At 45.7% G+C, this 20138-nt stretch overlaps 1 protein-coding gene across 4 annotated transcripts in view; it reads right to left on the bottom strand.

Annotated features, from left to right (window-relative positions):
• The window catches only part of TBXAS1 (thromboxane A synthase 1), a 417384-nt gene that overhangs the window by 184835 nt on the left and 212411 nt on the right, over positions 1 to 20138 (bottom strand). For all 4 annotated transcript variants that reach the window (XM_030213914.1, XM_030213915.1, XM_030213913.1 and 1 more), the window contains 3 exons: positions 18983 to 19099; positions 5066 to 5154; positions 1142 to 1290 (listed from right to left, as the gene is read on the bottom strand). In XM_030213914.1, coding sequence (XP_030069774.1) covers positions 1142 to 1290; positions 5066 to 5154; positions 18983 to 19099 — 355 coding nt within the window. The remainder of the gene's footprint in view (positions 1 to 1141; positions 1291 to 5065; positions 5155 to 18982; positions 19100 to 20138) is intronic.

The raw sequence follows: 20138 nt of genomic DNA, 5'->3' as shown, positions 1-20138 counted from the left end.
ATCTCATTCAAACATTACCTCGTATTGTGCATTATTCCATATTCCTATCCCATTCCGCTTTCCTCCCCCCCCACCCTGATCCTGATAAAGGCTCGGTCCCGTACTTCATGGTATCTACTTCCCTTTTCCTTTCCAATCTCCTTTCCTAACTTTCCTATAGAGGGTTCCATAGCTGACCTATTTGGTACTTACAATATAGAAAGTTTGTTTAACACATCGCTTCTTGCTTTGTAAAGGCTGGGTTTTTTTTTTTTTTTTAAAGAATGACCATGTGGCAAGTGAAGCACTTGCTGCGCTGCCATTTCGGGCAGGAGCACTGAGGTGGCGGTAAGGGCTCCCACTCTAACCCGGCAGTAACCAGGCAGCACACTGCACTGCCCGATTACCACTGGGTAAACACCAGCGCTACAAAATAAAAATATTTTTGTAGTGCTGGAAATGGCACGCGCTGGGGGTGGGAACTACCACCAGGCTGCTGCAGTAGCCTGACAGTACTTCCTGTTTAGCGAGCAGTAAGCCCACCTTGGACTTACTGCCGCTTAGTAAAGGCCCCCTTAGAATGGGCGGGCGGGGGTCTGAAAGGAATGGAAACCCTAGGTTAAGAAAGAAGATAGGAAAAACCAACAATAATTATATATCTCCCTACACTTCTACCCCATCTAGACGCTCGGGGACCCCATCAATATGTTCATATTAGTGAGTCAGTCTCCAACACAGTGCATGATGACAAACAGTTTTTACACTTCTACTGCCTACGATGGTTTTGACCAGTGCATCTTTTCTAGCAAAAAATGTGCCGGTACTCAAACGCTAGGCCACCCTTCAAGGGTGGGGTGATCACTGAGGGATCCACCCCACAATAGCCAGGCCCCCTGCAACCAGTCAGAAAACCTATGACAAGACAGAATGGGTGTGTAGAGCCTGAGCTCTTTCATTAAAACTTGGGGTCCTTGGGTCAATTTTAGCAGACAATGGAAAAGGCGCCGGTACTCAGTACCCCCAATTACCCCCACAAAAAAAGCCCTGGTTTTGACCAAGATGAGCGCAGACCCCAGACAGTCTAAGGCATAAAGGTTGCAATTCCATTGTGCCACAGACATGATTCTCATACAGAAATTAAAAGATTGCATCCCACACTTACTGATTAGGATAACGATAGGCTTCATAATGGAGAATTCAAAGAACATTTTGCTGTGTTTGACAAAGGGATCATTCGGGTTCTTCTGAGAATCCACCTGAGTACCAAAGGCCACACTAGCAACAACATCCATTGTGAAGCAGCCATAGAATCTAGGAGAACACAGTTTAAAAAGCAGATTAGCACCATCGCTTTATGATGTCACTAATTTTCTTAATCATTTTTAATTTTTCTTCTATGAAAAACAATTTTGAGTCTTTGTGATTAGTCAGAGCTTGAGTCAGTGTTTGGACCCAGGGGCGCAGTCAGACTTCAGCGGGAGGGGAGTCCAGAGCCTGAGGTGAGGGGGCACATTTTAGCCACCCCCCGGCGTCGCTGCCCCCCCAACCATTTTTGACCCCCCCCCCACCGCTGCCTCCACCACCACCTTTGACCCCCTCCCGCTGCCAACCCTTTCAACCCCCCCTTCCCTCCGCCGCCGTCGTGTACCTTTGCTGGCGGGGGTCCCCAACCCCCGCTAGCCGAAGTCCTCTTCTCCGGCGCGGCTGCGTTGCTGATCTGCAAGGCTTCTGTTTCTGTGAGTCTGACATTGGCGGGGGTTGGGGACCCCTGACAGCAAAGGTACCTGACGGCGATGGCAGCGGCGGGTTGGCAGCGTTTTGGGGGGGGGGTCGAAGGGGTTGGCAGCGGGGGGGAGGACCAAATCTATGGGGGCCCATGCACCCGTGGCCCCATGTAGCTATGCCCCTGGTTTGACCCAGTATTGTGCCTCACAGAATCCCAACTAAGTGCAGTTATGTGTGTAACTGTTAATTAGCGCCAATTTATTTATTTGTTACATTTGTACCCCACATTTTCCCACCTATTTGCAGGGTCAATGTGGCTTGCATAGTACCATGAGGCGTTAGCCACCTCCGGTCAATGAGATAAATATGTTACAGACATATTAGGGAATCGTAGAGGTGTTGTATAGTGTTCATAGTGTTCATTACAAGTTTTGGTTTTGTTGTGTTGCTGGGAAAGCCTATTGTCACTCGTTAACACCAATTAACTACTCATTATTAAATTACGTTATGCATGTAACTGACCTTATTCTATAACTTGGACATGCAAATTTGGGTGCTAGTTGCAAATTTGGTTGCACAACTTTCTAGAATTAGAGGGATTAAGGGGCCCTTTTACTAAGCTGCGTAGGCGCCTATGCATGCCCAACACACGCCAATTTGGAACTACCGCCCGGCTACTGCATGGCCTGGGTGGTAATTTCAGTATTTTACAGGTGTCCACTACGCGCGCCAGAAAATTTCCAGCGTGCGGCGCTAACCGGGCAGTAATCAGCAGCGAACATGCGCTGACAATTACCACTCAGTTAATGAGTGAGACTTTACTGCTAAGTCAATGGGTGGCGGTAAGGTCTTAGGCCCAAAATGGACGCGCGTCAACTTTCATTTTGCCGCACGTCCATTTTCAGCCAAAAAAAGGGCCTTTTTTGCAGGTGCACTGAAAAATGGACCTGCTCATGTCCAATACATGCGTTTACACCAGCGCAGGCTATTTTTCAGTGCACCTTAGTAAAAGGACCTAAGGGTTTTAGCACTCAGTAACTGTTAGCAAAATGACCATACGTAAGAACATAAGTGTTGCAATACTGGGACAGACTGAAGGTCCATCAAGCCCAGTATCCTGTTTCCAATAGTGGCCAATCCAGGTCAGAAGTACCGGGAAAGATCCCAAAACAGTATAATACATTTTATGCTGCTTATCCTAGAAATAAGAAGTGGATTTTCCCAAGTCCATCTTAATAATGGCTCATGGATTTTTCTTTTAGGAAGATATCCAACCGTTTTTAGACCCTGCTAAGTTAACTGCTTTTACCACATTCTCTGGCAACGAATTCCAGAATTTAATTACACTTTGAGTGAAGAAATATTTTCTTGGGATTTGTTTTCAATTTACTACTTTGTAGCTTCATTGCGTGCCCCCTAATCCTAGTATTTTTGGAAAGCGTAAACAAGTGATTCACGTCTACCCATTCCACTCCACTCATTATTTTATATACCTCTATCATATCTTCCCTCAGCCTTCTTTTCTCCAAGCTGAAGAGCCCTAGCCACTTCAGCCTTTCCTCATAGGGAAGCCGTCCCATCCCCTTTATCATTTTTGTTGCCCTTATCAGTACCTTTTCTAATTCCACTATATCTTTTAATAGAGAGCAGTGAGAAATGGACTTTGTCTGGTAAAACTCAGATACAGAGTCAAATCTGAGTGGAGGAGTGGCCTAGTGGTTAGGGTGGTGGACTTTGGTCCTGGGGAACTGAGGAACTGAGTTTGATTCTCACTTCAAGCACAGGCAGCTCCTTGTGACTCTGGGCAAGTCACTTAACCCTCCATTGCCCCATGTAAGCCGCATTGAGCAGCAATGAGTGGGAAAGCGCGGGGTACAAATGTAACAAAAATAAAAATAAATAATCCAGAAAGTCCCACATTCTGCATAGAAAAGTGATTGAGCAGTAGGTGTCAATTAGTTTTCTAGAACCTACACTGCTGAGAAAAACAACTCAATAAAAAAAAATACACAAAATTAAACTAAAATTAATTTGTGAAATTTGATTACTCGTGTTATCAAAGCTAAGGCAAGGTAAAATAATATTAAAACCAACAGATCAAAACAAAATAATTAAAACAAATACTAAAATCCAGTCTAAATCCCCAAATATCCTATATAATAAAACTCACCCTCAACGTTCTGAGGACACTGACGTCACTGTCAGTTCCTGCGGGCACTTCCTTCGGGTTCGAAGGGTTCGTGGTGGTGAAGCCACCGAAATCGCTGTCTCTGGGTCCCGCCCTCGCATCAAACGTGATGACGTCGAGGGCGGAGCAATGGCGTCAGTAGCTTTACAACCAACAAGGACTCGGGAGATGAAGGTGGTGTGCGTTGACAAGGTCCGGAACAATGGCAGTCAGTGGCTTCACAACGCCGAAGGGGTGGGTAGGGAGGGGGGTGTTCGGGAGGAAAAACTTGCTAGCGCCCGTTTCATTTGCTCCAGAAACGGGCATGTTTTACTAGTATAAAATAAAATACAGACAGCAACAATCTTTACCCACTACTGAATCATCACAGGGGGCCGACAGTAGATAATTACACAGATCACTGGTCAAAGAACCAAGATTTGCCCAACTTCTGGAACCTCAAGGAATCACATTCTGAACAGTTTTATAATCTACAATCATAAGCTGCTGATGTACATATTCAAGGACTAAGCTCGGCCTCTTCCAGTTCCATAAAAATACGGTATATTTATTACTTGAAATAAAGAAGAGTCTCCAAGTGGTAGCAGTAACAGAGCCGTAGTGAGGGGAGCTGACACCCGGGGCGGGTCGCCGCTGCGCACCCCCCCCCCCCCCGGGTGCAGCACAGCGCACCCTCCTCCCGCTGGAGCGCACCCCCCCCCCCGGAACGCATACCTGCGGCGAGGGACGGGCGGGAGGGCCGATCCACCCTGACTGCACGTTGCTGGGGTGTGTCGGCTCCGTGCTGATTCACTGCTCTCTCTGTCCCGGAACAGGAAGTAACCTGTTCCGGGGCAGAGAGGGCAGTGCACCAGCGCGGAGCCGACACCCCCCAGCGATGTGCACCCGGGGCGGACCGCCCCCCGCTTCCTACGCCACTGAGCAGTAATGCTGAATTATTTCAAATCATCATGAATATACCCATTTCCTTTAACAACTAGAATGTTGTATTTTCTTCCTTTTTATCCATCTTCTGCAGTTCAGGCGTGTATAGACAGTATCATGACCCCATACTAACACCGACCCTTTAATTCAATAGCTGAACACCTGCTAACTGAAGATCTCAGTTCATACCACAGAACTCTCGTCTCATTAACATTAACAGATACAGTGCTCCGTTTTTCTAAAACTTACGGCTGAATATCAAATTCCTGGTTGGAGTCTGCAAAAACCTTCAAATTACTCAGTAACGTATCACATGCCTGGTTTATTAATGGAGACATCTGAAAGGAGAAACAAGCTGTTAGCTACAGTCCGGTTTTGTAAAGGAAAACAGTATATGACAGTTACCTATAGAATTACTCATAAAGTAAAAAGAATTTAATATGAATTTTTCTTCACTCAACGTGTAATTAAACTCTGGAATTCGTTGCCAGAGAATGTGGTAAAGGCGGTTAGCTTAGCGGAGTTTAAAAAAAGGTTTGGCCGGCTTCCTAAAGGAAAAGTCCATAGACCGTTATTAAATGGACTTGGGGAAAATCAACTATTTCTGGGATAAGCAATATAAAATGTTTTGTACATTTTGGGGATCTTGCCGGGTATTTGTGACCTGGATTGGCCACTGTTGGAAACAGGATACTGGGCTCGATGGACCTTTGGTCTTTCCCAGGATGGCAATACTTATGTACTTAGTCCATAATCTTGGGTTGCATTCCTGGTTTAGGCCCTCCATCTATCAAGTTGGTTGGGGTTGGGGGGTTATAGTCATCATACAGTGATGCTACCTAGTGGAACCCAGCTGCTATGACTAGGCTTGGGAAGTTGAGCAGGGATTACAAAACATCTATATCTATATATATAAAAGGCAACCCCAACGTTCTGAAGCCTCCACGGAAGTTGAGGCGCCCGAGATATCCGGTGTGCCCTGGAGTGTCTGCACCGCCCTCGCGTCAAAACGTCATGACGCGTCAAAATGTCATGACGTCGAGGGCGGAGCTACTGACACTCCAGGGCCGAAACGGCCCACAGCGAACAAGGCAAGTAGCTTCGAGGGACGGAGGGAGGGGGCCCCTTGCTAGCGCCCGTTTCATTCCGCTCAGAAACGGGCATTTTTTCCTAGTGGGGAAATAAATCCCCAGGTGTTTTCAAGTGAAGAGTCAGGGTGCCAGATCCCAAACCTTGTTCTGAATGAGCAGGGAGCCCAAAGATGCAGGAAGAAACTGCTACGACCCAAACCTTCATGCCAAGAAAAAGCAACCACATTAATGTAGTTCATATAGAGCCAGTTTTACAAAGTCGCAATAGCATTTTTAGTGAGTGCTAAAGATAAGTGTGTGCTAAATGCTAAGACGCTTATTATATTCCTAGTTGTTTACCAAGTTGTGGTACAAGGGGGCCACCTCTGGCGTTGGCACTTGTTTTTCACACGTGCCGAGCAGGGGCGTATCTGCGTGGGGCCACAGGGGCCTGGGCCCCCGCAGATTTTGCCCCGGACCCCCCTACCGCCGTTAACCCTCCCTCCCTCGCCTACCGCCGTCACCTACCCCGAGGTCCGCTTCCTCCGGCTTTTTTAAATATTGCTTCAGCTGGCGGGGGACCCCAACCCCCCCCCCCCCCCGCCAGCCCAGCCGCGATCTTTAACTTTTTCATCCTCGTCGTGCAGCGCGCTGTGAAAGCTGCATGCATCTTTAGTTCCAGTTGGATGGAGTCTGACGTCAACGTGCTGCGACGTCAGACTCCATCCAACTGGATCTAAAGATGCATGCAGCTTTCACAGCACGGCACGACGAGGATGAAAAAGTTAAAGATCGCGGCTGGGCTGGCGGGGGGTTGGGGTCCCCCGCCAGCTGTCGCAATATTTTAAAAAGCCGGAGGAAACGGACCTCGGGGTAGGTGACGGCGGTAGGCGGGGGAGGGAGGGAGTGTTAACGGCGGTAGGGGGGGTTTGACGGCGGTAGGGGGGACTGACGGCGGTAGGGGGGGCTATAATGTGCCCCCTCACTCTAGCCCCTGCCCCCCTACCGCCGAACCTCAGATACGCCCCTGGTGCCGAGGCCCCCTTTTACTGCAGCTGGCAAAAGGGAAGTCTCGCTTTCTTACAGGAAATGGCTGCGCGGCAAGTAAAGCCATTTCGGGGGGGGGGGGAGCCCTTACCACCACCCATTGAGGTGGCTGTAAGGGCTCCCGCACTAACCCGGCGGTAGCCGGGCAGTGATTACCGCTGGGTACACTCTGGTGCTACAAAAATAAATAAATTTTTGTAGCACCGGAAATGACTGTGCACGAGGGGTGGGAAGTACTGCTGGGCTCCTGTATAGTGAGTCCTTAGAGTTTAGTGCATGTGAATTTTTTTTTTTAATTTAAAGTTTTTCAAACTAACCAAGACCAATATCTTTACACAGAAGCAAAGAAATAAATACAGTAGAAAATTAATTCTTATATGCAACATCCCTAAATATAAAGTCCTTGACAAAGTGGGATAAAGAATCAATAAAAGTCTGTCAAGAAATTAGTAACTGACTAAAGGCATTAAGCGAAAAGCTGCTTAGAACTCCAACTATTAATTGATCTTAACAGCCTAAACTGAAGCTCTATTCGGAGAACTAGCTATAACATGCCTACTACTAATGAAAGCAGTTAACCGTGAAGGATTTAAAAAAATACATATTTGACCAACTGAAACTTAATTATACATTTACAGGGATATTAGAGGAAAAAGAGTGCTCCCATCTGGAGAACTCAAGGTTTCAACAAAATAATTTTTTTTCTCTTTCTCTGGGTCTCTTTGCACAGGTCTGGAAAAATCCTGTGAACCTAGAAAAGTGCACTTGAATTTTTAGCGTGTGCTAAAAATGCTAGCGTGCCTTTGAAGAGACCCCCATAATGAGAGTAACCTTATAAACATTTTCACACGTAAAAGACTGATTTCCATCTGTAAATGGCGTCTTATAAAATAAGTACATAAGTATTGCCATACTGGGACAGAACAACAGGCTTATTTTTCAAAGGGATCACCGGCGATCTTCCAACACAAATTGGGAGATCGCCGGCGATCTCTCAATCCTGGCCAAATCGGTATTATCGAAAGCTGATTTTGCCCGGCCCCAATTGCTTCTTTGTTGCGGCGCCGGCCAACCTTCAAGGGGGCGTGTTGGTAGGGTAGCGAAGACGGTAAGCGGGGTGGATCAGGGCGGGGTTACGAGATGGCCGGCTTCACCTTATTATGAAAAAAAAAACGCCGGCTCGAACGAGTATTTCGTCGGGCGGACTTGGTCCATGTATTTTTAGGACTAAGTCCCAAAAAAGAGCCCCAACTGACCAGATGACCACCGGAGGGAAGCGGGGATCACCTCCCCTTACTCCCCAAGTGGTCACCAACCCCTTCCTACACACACACAAAAAAAATTAAAACATTTTTTGCCAGCCTGTATGCCAGCCTGAGATGTCATACCCAGCTTCATGACAGCAGTATGCAGGTCCCTGGAGCAGTTTGTAGTGGGTGCACTGCACTTCAGGCAGGTAGACCCAGGCCCATCCCCCCCTACCTGTTACACTTGTGGTGGTTAATATTGAGCCCTCCAAAAAACCCCAAAACCCACTGTACCCACATGTAGGTGACCCCCTTCACCCCTTAGGGCTATGGTAACGGTGTAGACTTGTGGGCAGTGGGTTTTGGGGGGGGGGGGAACTGGGGGGCTCAGCACACAAGGGAAGGGTGCTATGCACCTGAAAGCTAATTTTAGTTTTTTTTTTTTTTAGATTGTTTAAGTGCCCCCTAGGGTGCCCGGTTGGTGTCCTGGCATGTCAGGGGGGCCAGTGCACTACAAATGCTGGCTCCTCCCACGGCCAAATGACTTGTTCAGGTCATCAAATCTCTCCTCATACGACTTGCTACGTAAACCTCATACCATTTTCGTCACTTTGAGCCATTTCAAGTCTTTATACATCCTTAGTAAGATACGGCCTCCAAAACTGAACACAATATTCCAAGTGGGGCCTCACCAATGATTTGTACAGTGGTATCAACACCTCCTTTTTCTGCTGATTATACTCCTCTCTACGCAGCCTAGCATCCTTCTGGCCACGGCCATTGCCTTGTCATGTTGTTTCCTCCAGTGGCGTAGCTACTTGGGGCCTGAGGGGGCCGGGGCCCCCGCAGATTCACCCCAGGACTCCCCTCCCGGCGAACCCGCCCCCACCGCCGCCTACCTTTACTTTTGCTGGCGGGGGATCCCACTCCCCGCCAGCCGACGTCTTCTCAGTCCTTCCTGCTCTTCAATTTGTTTGCTGACATCCTGCACGTACAACGTGCAGGACGTCAGCAAACAAATTGAAGAGCAGGAAGCGACTGAGAAGAAGACGTCGGCTGGCGGGGAGTGGGATCCCCTGCCAGCAAAAGTAAAGGTAGGCTGCAGCGGCGGCAGGTTCGCGGCGGGAGGGGGGGGCGGCAATGTCGGCGGGGGGGGGGCGGCGCCGGGGGGAGGGCTAAAATGTGCCCCCTCCCCCCGGGCTCTGGACCCCTCCCCCACGGAAGGCTGGCTACGCCCCTGGTTTCCTCACCTTGAGATCCTCAGACACCATCACCCCAAGATCCCTCTCCTGAGCCCAGTTTACCAATCTCTCCCCTCCTATCTGATCATTCCACCCTGGCTTGTGGCTTTATTAGGAAGATTTGGATTTGGTTGTGCTGACTTTTTTGTTTGAGGGGGGGGGGGGGGGCGTTCTCTTCCGTGAGTGCAGATTGCAAGTTATAGAATGGTTTCTTTATCTTTCATTTCTTTCCTTTTGTATGGAATTAACTTTGAAATTACCTCCTAATTTGTACTTGCTATGAATCTTGAAAAATTTGAAATAAAAAAAAAAATACAGAGGCCCCTATAAATTAATACTTGCCAAATGATAACGGCATTATCGTGCACTGCCTGCCGCAAACTTCATTTTATGCAGTAGGCTTTGAGGCAGATGAGGCGCTATAATGCCATTATCACATACTAAACATTAGTAAATAGGGACCATAATTCGGTTAGATTCTCTCTGTATATATAGCTATGGTGTACTCAGGCCCGTGCCAAGGGTCTATGCCGCCCCCCCGCAGACTAACTGTTGGCGCCCCCCCCCCGCAGAACAGTTGGCGCCCCCCCCCCCCCCCCCCCCCCCCCGCAGAAGAACAGTTGGCGCGCGCGCGCCCCTCTCCTCCCCCCGTGAAGATGATCGCTGCGCGCCCTGGGGGCCTTTAAATCTTTTACTTGCAGTCGCAGCAGCGTCTGTGAAAGCGGAGCGCTGCCGACGTCTCCCTTCCCTTCGCGCTCTTGGTTCCCTCAGTGTCCGCCTTCTTCTGACGTCAGAAGAAGGCGGGACACTGAGGGAACCAACAAGTGCAAGGGAAGGGAGACGTCGGCAGCGCTCCGTTTTCACAGACGCTGCTGCGACTGCAAGTAAAAGATTTAAAGGCCTCGGCGGCGCGGGGCGAGGGTAAGCACTGCGGCGGCGCCCTCCAGAGGTGGGTGCCCTCCTGCGGTGCTTACCTCGCTTACCGCATCGGCACGACCCTGGGTGTACTGTGTAGATACTTGGCAGCATCTCTGTTGATGACTTCTCTCTGAATCACACAAGCATTACAACACCAGGCCCTTTCATGGCTGCAGCATTTTAATTATGAGTCTGCCTGGTACCAGCAGGGGCAGCTCTGTCCAATTTAAGAAGTATGAGGCTTAGAGCTGTAAAAACCCTGAGCCTCTCTCTGCCGACTGCGCCAAACAATAGTGAACTTTAAAAAGAAACTAATTCTTCTATCATCACTACTGAGTCACACTTCCGTACGTTCAAATTCATATCTTTTGTCAGACCTGCCCTCCGGACTGCAGCAGGGTTTCCAGGGATATATTTAGTGAGACTGTCAGCTTTCATTAATCAATTAATGAGAGCTCTGATGGCCAATTAGAATTTATTGTAATAAGGCGGTGACAGCTGGGGTTGCTCAGCAACAGCTGGCCCAGAGACAAACGCAGTTAGATGCTACATGACGTTTGGACGGTATTGTGTCAAAAGAAGGCCAGGTCCCGGCTACTGGAAAATTTTGCAGCTAGAAAAGAAAGCAGAGTGTCAGAGTGAGGCATGGAGCAGTAATGGAATGGGGAGCTTGAGGGGGAGAGGTAGTCAGTCACTATATTACCCAGCCTCAGAAGCTGGGAAATGAACTTATTAGTTTGTATATCTGCTGCTAAGTACCGTTCTGCATGGTAATGAGTCCCAGGAAACAGAAGAGAGAAATTAAAAAGTGCAGAAAATTATACACAATGAATCTCACTCTCACACAAGCATATCTCGAAAACCCGCTAAGTCCATTCTAGTTGAATCACAGAAAAAACAGTATTTCATGTAAACAAAAATATTTTTCATTTCCCACAAGAGGTGGAGGTAAACAGACATTCAAAATGCTAAAACTTCTATCTACTCTGCTCTACTTCTATCCCACTGTCAGTTGATGTACCTCAAGGATCTGTCCTGGGACCTCTTCTTTTCTCCATCTATACTTCTTCCCTTGATACTCTGATCTCATCCCATGGTTTTCAGTATCATCTTTACACTGATGACTCCCAGATCTACCTCTCCACACCAGAAATCTCAGCTGAAACCCAGGCCAAAGTATCAGCCTGCCTGTCTGACATTGCTGCCTGGATGTCTCAGCGCCATCTGAAACTAAACATGACCAAGACTGAGCTTCTCATCTTTCCCCCTAAACCAACCTCTCCTCCTCCCCCATTCTCTATTTCTGTGGATAACACTCTCATCCTTCCTGTCTCATCAGCTTGTAACCTTGGGGTCATCTTCGACTCCTCCCTCTCCTTCTCTGCACATATTCAACAGACTGCTAAAACCTGTCGTTTCTTTCTCTATAATATCACCAAAATTCGCCCTTTCCTTTCTGAGCACATTACCAGAACCCTCATCCACACTCTTATCACCTCTCGCTTAGACTATTGCAACTTGCTTCTCACAGGTCTCCCACTTAGCCATCTCTCTCCTCTTCAATCTGTTCAAAATTCTGCTGCAAGACTAATATTCCGCCAGTGTCGTTATGCTCATATTAGCCCTCTCCTCAAGTCACTTCACTGGCTTCCTATCCGTTTCCGCAAACAGTTCAAACTCCTCTTATTGACCTATAAGTGAATTCACTCTGCAGCTCCTCAGTACCTCTCCACTCTCATCTCTCCCTATATTCCTCCCCGGGAACTCCGTTCACTAGGTAAATCTCTCTTATCTGCACCCTTCTCCTCCACTGCTAACTCCAGACTCCGTTCCTTTTATCTTGCTGCACCATATGCCTGGAATAGACTTCCTGAGCTGGTACGTCAAGCTCCATCTCTGGCCGTCTTCAAATCTAAGCTAAAAGCCCACCTTTTTGATGCTGCTTTTAACTCCTAACCCTTATTCACTTGTTCAGAACCCTTATTTTATCATCCTCACTTTAATATTCCCTTATCTCTTGTTTGTCCTGTTTGTCTGTCCTAATTAGATTGTAAGCTCTGTTGAGCAGGGACTGTCTCTTCATGTTCAAGTGTACAGCGCTGTGTACGTCTAGTAGCGCTTTAGAAATGATAAGTAGTAGTAGTCTTTGCTGTAAAGGCAGATTTTAGAAATTCACATGTCCTAATTAGATTGTAAGCTCTGTCGAGCAGGGACTGTCTCTTCATGTTCAAGTGTACAGCGCTGTGTACGTCTAGTAGCGCTTTAGAAATGATAAGTAGTAGTAGTCTTTGCTGTAAAGGCAGATTTTAGAAATTCACATGTCCTAATTAGATTGTAAGCTCTGTCGAGCAGGGATTGTCTCTTCATGTTCAAGTGTACAGCGCTGTGTACGTCTAGTAGCGCTTTAGAAATGATAAGTAGTAGTAGTAAAACATGATAATTATAAGTGTTGCTTAAAATCTCGCATGAGTTATGTGTTATATAAGTTTTGTAAAAATGTTGAATTTTAGAGAAACCTATGCATTTTATTCTATGTCAGTCTTGTCACATAAATCTGGAAACTGAAACATGTGGAGGCTCTACAAAGTTACACAGGGGGCTCATTTTAGAAAGAGAAAAATGTCCAAAAGCACCATTTGGATGGATTTCTTCTCCAAACGTCCAAATCGGTATTTTCAAAACCTGTTTTGCAGATGTCTATCTATACATTTTGTCTGCAGTGTATCCAAATCACAAGGGAGCGTGTTGGGGGCGTTTCGAAAGCAGCATTAGGGCTTGCCTAACACTCGGACGTTTTACAGCCATAATAGAACAAAACCTAAATCACCAGATGACCACTGGAGGGATTCAGGGATGACCACCCCCCTTACTCCCCCATTGCTCACTGCCCCCCTTCCACTCCCAAAAAATGTGAATAAAAATAGTATTCAAAACACAAAAAAAGGCGGAAGACAACCCAAAACAGACCAAAAACAAGGGAGTTAGAGCGCCAGAAAAGTTGTCGGGTCCTATTAAACTTTTCTGGCGCTCTAACTCCCTTGTTTTTGGTCTGTTTTGGGTTGTCTTCCGCCTTTTTTTGTGTTTTGTTTTGTGGGTCCTATTAAACTTTTCTGGCGCTCTAACTCCCTTGTTTTTGGTCTGTTTTGGGTTGTCTTCCGCCTTTTTTTTGTGTTTTGTTTTGTGGGTCCTATTAAACTTTTCTGGCGCTCTAACTCCCTTGTTTTTGGTCTGTTTTAGGTTGTCTTCCGCCTTTTTTTGTGTTTTGTTTTGTTGGTTCCTATTAAACTTTTCTGGCGCTCTAACTCCCTTGTTTTTGTTCTGTTTTGGGTTGTCTTCCGCCTTTTTTTGTGTTTTGTTTTGTCGGGTCCTATTAAACATTTCTGGCGCTCTAACTCCCTTGTTTTTGTTCTGTTTTGGGTTGTCTTCCGCCTTTTTTTGTGTTTTGTTTTGTCGGGTCCTATTAAACATTTCTGGTGCTCTAACTCCCTTGTTTTTGGTCTGTTTTGGGTTGTCTTCCGCCTTTTTTTGTGTTTTGTTTTGTGGGTCCTATTAAACTTTTCTGGCGCTCTAACTCCCTTGTTTTTGGTCTGTTTTGGGTTGTCTTCCGCCTTTTTTTTGTGTTTTGTTTTGTGGGTCCTATTAAACTTTTCTGGCGCTCTAACTCCCTTGTTTTTGGTCTGTTTTAGGTTGTCTTCCGCCTTTTTTTGTGTTTGTTTTGTTGGTTCCTATTAAACTTTTCTGGCGCTCTAACTCCCTTGTTTTTGTTCTGTTTTGGGTTGTCTTCCGCCTTTTTTTGTGTTTTGTTTTGTTGGTTCCTATTAAACTTTTCTGGCGCTCTAACTCCCTTGTTTTTGTTCTGTTTTGGGTTGTCTTCCGCCTTTTTTTGTGTTTTGTTTTGTTGGGTCCTATTAAACTTTTCTGGCGCTCTAACTCCCTTGTTTTTGGTCTGTTTTGGGTTGTCTTCCGCCTTTTTTTGTGTTTTGTTTTGTCGGGTCCTATTAAACATTTCTGGCGCTCTAACTCCCTTGTTTTTGGTCTGTTTTGGGTTGTCTTCCGCCTTTTTTTGTGTTTTGTTTTGTTGGGTCCTATTAAACTTTTCTGGCGCTCTAACTCCCTTGTTTTTGGTCTGTTTTAGGTTGTCTTCCGCCTTTTTTTGTATTTTGTTTTGTTGGTTCCTATTAAACTTTTCTGGCACTCTAACTCCCTTGTTTTTGTTCTGTTTTGGGTTGTCTTCCGCCTTTTTTTGTGTTTTGTTTTGTCGGGTCCTATTAAACATTTCTGGTGCTCTAACTCCCTTGTTTTTGGTCTGTTTTGGGTTGTCTTCCGCCTTTTTTTGTGTTTTGTTTTGTCTTCACGGGAGATTTGGACTTCTCTTTTTGTATGCTTAAAAATAGTATTCACCAGCCTCTATGACAGCCTCAGATGTTATAGCCAGGTCAATTAGAGCAGCATGCAGATCCCTGGGGTAGTGTAGTAGTGGGTGCAGTGCACTGTAGACAGGTGGACCCAGGCCCAAACCTCCTCCTACTTGTTACACTTGTGGTGGAAACTGTAAGCCCTCCCAAACTCATCAGAAACCCACTGTAATCACATAAAGGTACCCCCTTCACCTATAAGGGCTATTGTAGTGGTGTAGAGTTGGGGGTAGCGGATTTTGGAGGGCTCTGCAGACAAGATAAGGGGGCAACGGTGAGATGTGTATCTGTATTTATATGAAATCCACTGGAGTGCCCCCTAGGGTGCTCCATTGCTCTCTTGGGATGTCTGGGGAACCAGTCTGCTAAAACTGCTGGCCCCTCCTACACCCCAGTGGCTTGATTTTGTGTGTTTTTAAATTGTGCGGGTTTTTTTTTCTCAAAACTGGCCTAAAAAGATAAATGCACGAAGCACAAAACCTTGTTCGAAACAGTATTTCCTATTCGGATTTGGTACATTATGTGCAAAATGTCCAAAGTCTGACTTAGACGCACTATCAAAAATGCCTCTCCGTGTGCTTTGAAAATGAGCACCTGTGTGTTAGGTGCAACATATTAAAAATAATGAACTAATATTAAAACTGTAAAACATTTTTCTGTTGTCTGTTCATCCAAATATGTCACTACATATGATACAACTGGCCTACCACATTACTGGCTCCTGCATGCCATGCTACCTGGTATGCTAGAACTATAGAACGTATGAGACAAACTGGGTTTGGAACTAACATCTGACTGGACTTGGCTGATTTTGGAAATGAATCTTATTTTAACTTGGTTGAAAGTGAAATGACAAACACACTTTTCTTCTGAACAATTAATTACACTGGTAAATAATGATATCTGTTGTCCATATACAATTACAGCTCATTTTTTGCCAAAGGAAGACTTAGCAGATTTTGGAAATAAGCCCTTCATATATATGCAAATGAAGGCCTCTTTCTGTTTTATATATTCACATACACACATAAATGGAAGTACAGAAACTCACAGGTCCATACATTTTGGAGGTAATTTTATGAACTATTTTCATTCAGAAATGGGCTCTTCTAAAAGTAGATCATGCTTACGACCAGAGACTTTGATTGTGGGGTAGGGGTGGGGGTCATTTTGCCCTTCCTCCCCACTGCTGTCTGCCCCTGCCGCAACCCCACATACCTGGTTTGGCAGGGGTCCCTAAGCCCTGCCAGCAGAAGACTTCCTGTGGTGATATTGAGTGCCATGCTACATGCCCTGATTTTCTGCTCCAGTGCGCATGCTGGGCTTTAGTGAAACTGAACATGCGCAAAGCTCGCACGTGCTCAATTTCATTAAAAACCAGCATACACACAGGGGAAGCAGGGCAAGCAGCGCAGCGGTGAATTTTCTGGTATGGGTCATCTATGATTGGTGTTATGTGGATTTTTGTTAGTTGTCGGTTCTTAGTTTGTGTGGCTTTTTTGAGGTCTTTCTTTCCCTTCTGTTGAGGTTGTCCTTTTGTTTGTGTTCTTCCTTCGTTCTGGTTGTTGTCAGTATGGTGAGGTGTGGTGTAGCTTTTCAGTCTATGATAATTTTGTAGTATGGGTATAATATTGCTTTCTGTGAGCGGGGTGGTTAGTGTTAGTTGGATCAACGATAATGAGTATATTGCTAGGAGTAGTTTGGTGGTATTCATTGTGGTTTCGATTCACTATGGGCTACAATTAGGCTGTGTTGATAGTAAGTTACTTCCACTGTGAAGTTGTGGTGTGTTAAGGGTGTCCTCGGCGTGATAGGACACAACTGAAGTCTTTTCTAACTATGTACATGCGCCATTTCTGCAGGATTTGTGCTAATATTTTAGGAAAGATACACAAACACCTAGGTGTTTTTTGGGCTCATTTTCAAAAGAGAAAAACATCCCAAAAGTGGCATAAATCTGCATTTAAGGCTGCATAAGGCTGCATTTTCAAAACCAATTTTTAGATGGTTTTCTATGAAGTCCATCAGAAGTGCGTTCAAATCACAAGGGGGCGTGTCAGGGGCATGTTAAAGGTGGGATTTGGGCGTTCCTAACACACGTTTTTCAGCCATAATGGAACAAAACAAAACCATCCAAGATTAACACTAAGAAGTTTTGAGCTAGACCTGTTTTTATAACAAATAAGGCACAAAAAGGTGCCCTAAATGACCAGGTGACCACTGGAGGGAATCAGGGGTGACCTCCCCTTACTCCCCCAGTGGTCACTAACTCTCTCCCACCCCCCAAAAATCTGATGAAAAACATTATTTGCTAGCCTCTGTGCCAACCTCAGATGTTATACTCAGGTCCATTAGAACAGCATGCAGGTCCCTGGAATAGTCTAGTAGTGGGTGCAGTGCACTGCAGACAGGTCGACCCAGGCCCACACCTCTCCCTACCTGTTACACCTGTGGAGGAAACTGTGAACCCTCCAAAATTCACCAGAAAGCCACAGTATCCACATATAGTTGCCCCCTTCACCCGTAAGGGCTATGGTAGTTGGGGGTAGTGGGTTTTGGGGGGGGGGGGGGGGGTTAGAGGGCTCAGCAGACAAGATAGGGAGCAATGGTGAGATATGTACCTGGGTACATATTATGAAGTCCATTGCAGTGCTCCCTAGAGTGCCCTATTGCTTTCCTGGGATGTCTAGGGGGACCAGTCTACTAAAAATGCCACTGCCCTCCAGATAAAATAAGCAAATAAATAAATATATACACATACACACCTTCCTGCCCTATTAACCTAAGCTCCCTGTTATAAAATTATTCTCTATATGTGAATGTTTTTGAAGGCCCTCTCAAACAGATTTGGATATTTATTTATTTATTGAGATTTATTAACCACCTTTATGAAGAGATTCACCCAAGGCGGTGTACAGCAGGTACAGTTTAACATAAAGTGGTTTATGTTGCTGTAGGACAGCTGTTGGGCAGACTGTTTATTAAAAATGATTTAGGATCCCCAAAAAAACTACTCACACCTATATATACATAGTGCCCACCCATATTAGCTCTGGGCCCACCCAAAATGTCAGGTCTGGCTACGCCACTGGTTGTGCTATCTGGGCTAAGGCTTTCGTTGTCCCTGGTTAGCTGTTTTATGTTATTACCCCTGATGCAGCCTTAATTGGCGAAACATGGCCATGTAGGGTCTGTACGAAAAAAACTGTTTGGTCTTCCAGTGTCTGCTTTCTGTTTTTTCTTCTGTTGCAGCTAGACACTCAGCGTCTCTTTGCTATTCCAACCAAGGTAAAATGTACAGGAAGAGAGAGAGACCGGACCAGGGGGAGTGGGATGAGACGTTAGACCAAGCGAGCAAGGGAGAAATACATGACCTGTGGGGGACACTGGGGATGGAAACTATGCGAGGGGTGTGTGTTGAAACTAGTTGGCTTAGGGTACCATAATTCCTTGAGCTGCCCTGCTCGGCATCATTTGATACTATAGTTTTCACAGTGGTTACTTACCAATGGTTAGAGCAAGCTAACAGTGTTAGAGCACACTATCTGTCGCAAGGCCCATATTATTCCCATGGGTCCTGTAGCAGATAGTGGGGCCCTTTTACTAGGCCGCGTAAGTGTCAACGCACGCCAAAATGGAGTTACTGCCCGACTACTGCGTGGCTCTTGCGGTAATTTCATTTTTGGCGCACGTCTGAAAAATATTTTTTATTTTCTGGCACACATAACAGACGTGCGCCAAGTGGCATTTGGCGCGCATAGGTCATTACCGCCCGGTTACCACATTGACTGGCAGTATGATCTCAGACCCAAAATTTTCGGCAAAAATTTAAAAAAGGCCTTTTTTATAGAAGCGCAAAAAAATGGATCGGCATGTGCCCAAAACCCGCATCTACACTACCGCAAGCCATTTTTCAGCATGCCTTTCTAAAAAGGACCCCAGTGTGTGTTAAAGATGTTAATATACACTAACTATTAGCAAAGTGACTTCCCCAATATTGTCTAATGTGAGATCTTGATTTCATCAAGATTTGCATTCTGCAATTGTGTTTTCCAACACTGAAAACTTATCAACCTTATGCAGCAAAAAATATGTCCAGTCTAAACCTGACCATTCTTTGAAATTTCGGTATAAGAGGGAAAGCAGGAAAAATAAAAATCAGCCTACAGGATGGGAGGTGACAAGGGTGGACGAGAAGGAAAAGCAGAAGGTGTTTCCTGCATCTTACCTCTTTCATCTTCAGAGCACTGAAGGTTGGAGTCAGCACACTTCGCACGTGTTTCCATCTCCCGTCTCGCAGACACAGAATGCTGTCACTCATTGGCTTCATAGCCGAATTCATTTTCTGGTTCAAAATACAAAAAAAAAAAAAAATGGCCACTCAACTCCATTCTACTGCTTTCTAGTTCTCAGAGAACACAATGAAAAATGGACAACAGGTTTAGAGTTTTAGTAGAACCATTGGTAGAGCATTTTGAGAAATAAGAGTAACTTGTGCTGTTGTGGTAATGATGAACCAAGGATCATAACAGAGACATATGGCTTTAAACAGGTGCTCATGAACTAAGCAGCAAATCACAGCCCTTGCACTAGAGGCATTACAAAATCAGAATATGAAATATGAATGCCTACTTATTTATTTAGATTTTGCTCACACCTTAGATCCTTATTACTCTTTTTATTCTTTTCAACCACTGGAGGTTGGAAAGAATTATACATAAGGGGTCAAAAATGTCTGTCTGTCTGTCTGGGGGCAGAACAACTCCATGAAAATTTAACAAAACAGGATCAAATTTGGCATGAGGAAAACTGGTGGGAAATCGAGTTTGAAAATGGACCAGATCACATTAGGAGTCCCAAAGAAATAAGCTCCTTAATATAATGGCCTAACGTATTTCTGTGGGAGAAACTATTCCAACTTCTGTAGAATAGGAACTTAGTAGAGTGAACCATAGCACCTCCACCCCCAAAACAACCCCTACCTACCTTCAACCCAATACAACTCCCCACCAACTTCTGCCCCCCCCCCCCCACAATAAAAAAAGCTGCACTCTCCCCTCTCTTCTCTAAGCCAAAGACACACACACACACATACCCATACAACACAGTTGCAAGCATGCATGCGTGGATGGGTCAGAAAGAATTTCCATAAGCCATACTCCACATGCTTTCCCCATTTGTTATTTCTGTCAAATAAAGTGTTGGATGGTGACGTGATTCTGAAAGAAGATGTTTAAGAGGAAAGGGGATGAGGAGAGAGTACCTGGCTGCAGTTCCAGGAAAGAGGAGAGCAGTGAGAACCCCTAAGACGATACTTGGCCAGTTGACAGATCAGACCAATCAACACACAACTCTACAGTAATGAAGATCAGTTGTGGAGCTTT

The sequence above is a fragment of the Microcaecilia unicolor genome, chromosome 9 (assembly GCF_901765095.1).
Source record: "Microcaecilia unicolor chromosome 9, aMicUni1.1, whole genome shotgun sequence".
NCBI lineage: Eukaryota > Metazoa > Chordata > Amphibia > Gymnophiona > Siphonopidae > Microcaecilia > Microcaecilia unicolor.
The sequence above is the reverse complement of the archived record's forward strand: the minus strand, read 5'-3'. Positions and strand labels throughout refer to the sequence as shown.